Source organism: Scardinius erythrophthalmus (genome assembly GCF_964197995.2).
Source record: "Scardinius erythrophthalmus genome assembly, chromosome: 19".
NCBI classification, from domain to species: Eukaryota; Metazoa; Chordata; class Actinopteri; order Cypriniformes; family Leuciscidae; genus Scardinius; species Scardinius erythrophthalmus.
This window is the reverse complement of record NC_138239.1, coordinates 16,547,541-16,552,537: the sequence shown is the minus strand read 5'-3', so window position 1 is coordinate 16,552,537 and position 4,997 is coordinate 16,547,541. Positions and strand designations below refer to the sequence as shown.

Genomic DNA, 4,997 nt, shown 5'->3' with positions numbered 1-4,997 from the left:
ATCCCTAAAAAAATGAACCACATATGGGGTCAGTTTTGCAACAGTACGTCGAATCCTGGATTTCTTGTTTAGTTTTTGGTTCTCGATTTGAGTAAAAGACTGAAACAATTGTTTTTCCATTCTTTGGTGGTCTTGTGGTTGAGAAGAGGGGGGTTTGAAGGAGGGGGGATGTTGAGTGGGGCAGATCATCTTAACAGACAGTTACATATTCACAGTTACATCTCTTGTGAGAGCAAATGTTCATTTGATGATTTGAGATTGTGAATCCATACCAAAACTTTTCAAACTGGGGTTCTAGGAGATCTGTGGAAAAAGTTTTTTATTATAGTTTTAACACAAAAACTAAACTAAGCAAATATGCGTAGTTATGTGATAGATGATCATTTCTCCTTCTTTGCAACATACACGTTCAAAAATAATTCAATAATTTTATTTGTGTCTCTTTCTAGGGAGATTTTCTTCACCATTGTTGTCTTTAGCTTGCACACTAATTATATGGTACTATTTTCTGTAAAGCTGCTTTAAAAAAAAAAAAAAAGAGAAATAATTTTTTTATCATTATTATAATAATTGTTACAATTTTTAAGTAATATAAATGATTATACATATTGCTTTGCAAATATTCTTTGAATATTTTTCATTTATATTCTAATACTGGGTTGAAAACATATTGCATGTAGATACATAAAAACATAAAGTAAATCATTTTTTTTCAGATAATATTTCAATCTTTGTTAGAAAAGGGGTCCCTCACAAGGGAAGCATCATATTTGGCAGTCCTTAGCCTTAAAACTTAAAAAAAAACTTGTTATAGCAGGATTTTGCAGGCCATGCTTTATGAATATCAACCCATTTTTGCAGGAAATTATTAATTCTATATGCAGATCTATATGTGTAACAAAACAATCCAACATTTTGAATTCACGTCAAATAAAAGTATGTTTAGGTAGGTTATCATGATGGTTTCCTTTAAACTCTACAAAGCATACTGGCACTTTCATGGTATATTGTTTGTTTCTATTCTAGGCCTCGAGGGAATCTGTATGTGGAACACAACTAACCATTTTTTGTGTCTTCTCAGGTGACAAAAATAGTTCATGTTTCTGTTCAAAGGAGTAATCCTCATGTGAGATGTTCAATGAATGTACTTGCCCTAATGCCTTATGAGATATAAACTCTAAAAACTTGTATTATCAGTGTTGAGAACAGCTTTAGGGGAAAAAGCAGAAAAAGCGCTCTCTCTCTCCATGCATTTATCTAGCATGAGATCATTTCTTGGCAGTCACATGGCTCCTTCTGACAGCCAGTCCTGTCTCTGCAGTTACAATCGATAAAGCAATTGGTCCATTGTTATATAAATGTAAATTCAGCCTTGTCTGAGAAATACCATCTATTTTCATTCATGTGACAACACTGCATATAACTGTGAGTTTATTCTTGTCAGGATGTGCGAGACGGAAGAGGCAAAGCAAGATAAGAACTGCAAAGAACTGTTTGGATAATTACACAAATTGATAAATCAACACAATATTGTGAATACATTTTGAAGATTTGAAATGCATGTATTTACAAATATACATTTATTTACAAATGTTCAAAAGATTTATACATTTTCATTATAGTGAATGAGTTACAGTGAAGGATGTTTTTCTCAATAAGGATGGATATGATATCACAATATCTCTTCAAAGTAATTTTAAGGCATCTTTATTAATTTCAAGCAACTTCTAAAGCTTTTTTTAGTTTGTACATCAATTACAGTACATTTGATTAATCAAAAAACATACATTACTGTTCAAAAGTTTGGAGTCTGTAAGATTTTTTAATGTTTTCGAAACACTTAAAAAAAATGGTTAGGTTAAATTTAATTAAAATTTTAAACCCAATGGTTGGGTTTGTCCATATATGACCCAAACATGGGTTGAAACAACCCAGATTTTTTTAGAGTGAAGGCTGCAAAAATACAGAAAATATAGAAATATTAAAAATACTGAAAACTGAAATATTATTACAATGTAAAAGCCCTTTCTTTCACTTTTGATCAATTTAATGCATCTGAATAGAAGTATTTGTTTCATATATAATATATTTTTAAAAATTGTTAACGCAAATTCAGTCACAAGATGAAATTTGTAAAAAAAATAAAGGTCCTCTTTGATTTGTTTTGATTTTATCATGAAGCTTTTAGCACTTACAGTATACAGTATATGCACAAAAGTGGTGCTATATTTCCAGTGCTTGTAATAAAGTAAACTGAACTTTAATGGGTTCTGTGGAAGTATAAAGAACACTAAACTCATTTAAATCTAGTAACCTTACTGTGTAAATGAAAGTTTCCCAAGCACAACATTCTCGAACATCCATGCAGCAAAAACGTATGTTAGACCAACCACCGAAACTGGGCTGAACAGCTTTTTACTTGCTGCAGAGAGTGTGTGTTATTTTTAGGTTTTAATAGACAAGGTGACAAAATGCCTGAACACAAACTCACACTTCCTGTGAGGCTGTAGCTCGGGATCACAGCCAAGCCGACGGGAGAGTGTTCTGTCCCCTGAGCACTCAGTCAGGAACACTGATGGGAGTGTGTGCCAATCACACGCCTTTTGACACAGAAGCAGGTTCCTCCTGATTCTTAGATCAGTTCAGATATATTCAAATGTAACTATAAACTCTTTCCCAACTCTGAGGACTTTCTCAGATTTAAAAAAGTTCAATGAAGCTAAGTGATATGAAGAAAAAGGACGTTATTATTATTATAGTCCAAATTTAATGAAATAAAACTTTGGCTTCCAGTGTCATTGATACATTGAAAGTTCTGCATTGAGTTTTCTTGAGGGGCGTCTCTCATCGCCCAGCCTCTCAACAGAGTGAGAATCGTCTGGAGTTGAGGTTCATTTTGGTGAGACCAATATGTTTGAGAGTTGTGGAAAGAGTGAAGGCGGCTTTCATGGGGATGTCACACAGCAGGTCTGAGTCCTCCTCGCACTCCTCCAGCTCATACGTGGCGTCATCCAACATCTCTTTGTGACGGTGACACACCTGTTCCACCTTCAGCCTGTGGATCTCCACCCGTAAGCGAATCAACTGCCGTGCAAGACGGTTATCCTGCATCTGCATCTCCCTCTGAGAGAAAAAAAAAGTGTGTGTGTGTGTGTGTGTGAGAGAGAGAGAGAGAGAGAGAGAGAGAGAGAGAGAGAGAGAGAGAGAGAGAGAGAGAGAGAGAGAGAGAGAGAGAGAGAGAGAGAGAGAGAGAGAGAGAGAGAGAGAGAGAGAGAGAGAGAGAGAGAGAGAGAGAGAGAGAGAGAGAGAGGGAGAGAGAATGATTTTATAGCATACATCGCCGGAGGACTACAGCTAAAACCAGATTCTTTGCTAACCAGCAGTATATAAGATTAAATTATTCAGAACAGCAGTCACATTCAAGTTTCTGCACTTGTGTGGCATTTAATTGTAATATGCCAAGAGACATGTCACCTGTGTTACAGTATATATGCTGAAGATTTCAATATGAGTTGACATATCTCACTTCACAGCAGTCTGGCTTATTAGCCAGATACAATTGCTTGCTTAACTTTTATAATCTGTATTATTTATATATATATATATATATATATATATATATATATATATATATATATATATATATATATATATATATATATACTTATTTAACATAAGTAATTTGGCATTTTCATACACTACTATTCAAATGTTTGGGGTCGATATGATTTTTTTTTTTTTTAAGATGCTCAATAAGTCTGCATTTATTTGATCAAAAATATAGTAAAAAAAAAACAGTAATATTCTGAAATAATATTATTTCAACTTAAAATAACTGTTTTCTATTTGAATATATTTTGAAAATGTATTTTTCCTCCTGTGATATTAAAGCTGAATTGTCAGCTGCCACTGCAGCCTTGCATGATGCATCTTCAGGATAGAATAGAATATTCTACAACAACTACTGTCCCTTTTGATTATATACTTGCTGATTTCGAATGGTATTGTTTCTTGGATGTTTAAGAAGAACTTGAAAAAATATTTTGAGTACCTAAAATGACCTAAAGACATTTTAAAGATTTTAAAAATCCCAAAACCACTGTTGGTGCATATAGATAGATAGATAGATAGATAGATAGATAGATAGATAGATAGATAGATAGATAGATAGATAGATAGATAGATAGATAGATAGATAGATAGATAGATAGATAGATAGATAGATAGATAGATAGATAGATAGATAGATAGATAGATAGATATATGATAGGCTTATGAAATATAAAAACAATACCAGTTCGTTTCTGAGCCACTGTAATGCGTCGTCTATAGTATCAAAGCCGCATATATTCTTAAAAGGCATCCCATCTTTCCAGATGTCCGATGGCTGGGTGTCCTCCTCCACAGATCCTGGGCTGCTGACATTTGAACTCTGTGTAGCATCAATCCACGGGTGAGCCTGCAGTCGCTCCTTCCATTCTAGGTACGACGGTCTACGCGTTTGGAGTTTGAGTTTCTCTGTCAGGGCTTTCACACTATCCAGATCCAACATATCTCCCTCAGAACTCTCGTCTGCTCCCAGCTCTCTGAACTCCATCACTGAGCTGCTTTCACTCCAGCTGGGCGAGACTGTGACTTGTGACTGTTCAGACATGTGTACTGTGCCTGGTCATGTGCACTAGTGATTAATCTCAAGAGGTGTGCTGAGCTCATGTTTATATAGACAGAAATGTGACCGCCCATGTGCTGCAGCCTAATGTCATGATCAGTGTTTAATCGGAGAACTTTAGACAGTCTGAACTTGTAGGCTATGTTGCGGCCGGGCGCAACATTTCGTGTTCCTATGTTAAACTATTGAAGTGGCAAGGGTCACTGGGTCCCTTAAAACCTATAGTAAACAGCTTCTCACACACCTCACAAATAAATCACATAGGCTAAAGTGAAAAAAGTGTTAGGTTCCAGGACAGACAGGTTTCATCAAACACTATGGTTTCACA

General features: G+C 35.1%; 1 protein-coding gene across 1 annotated transcript; it reads right to left on the bottom strand.

The window, feature by feature from the left end:
• Positions 1-1,414: 1,414 nt before the first annotated feature.
• Positions 1,415-4,748, bottom strand: fam167b (family with sequence similarity 167 member B). The gene is made up of 2 exons (XM_081393780.1): positions 4,295-4,748; positions 1,415-3,123 (listed from the first exon to the last, which is right to left on the bottom strand). Exons 1-2 carry the CDS (start codon positions 4,652-4,654, stop codon positions 2,860-2,862), a joined length of 624 nt encoding a protein of 207 aa, XP_081249906.1. The 5' UTR covers positions 4,655-4,748; the 3' UTR covers positions 1,415-2,859.
• Between the last annotated feature and the right edge of the window lie 249 nt (positions 4,749-4,997).

What these genes read in the sequence shown, in the direction of transcription:
- fam167b (XM_081393780.1), bottom strand. Translation starts at nt 4,654, where the DNA reads ATGTCTGAACAGTCACAAGTCACAGTCTCGCCCAGCTGGAGTGAAAGC. An exon ending in AGTGGCTCAGAAACGAACTG is followed by an intron (nt 3,124 to 4,294) that starts GTATTGTTTTTA and finishes TTTTTCTCTCAG; the next exon opens with AGGGAGATGCAGATGCAGGA.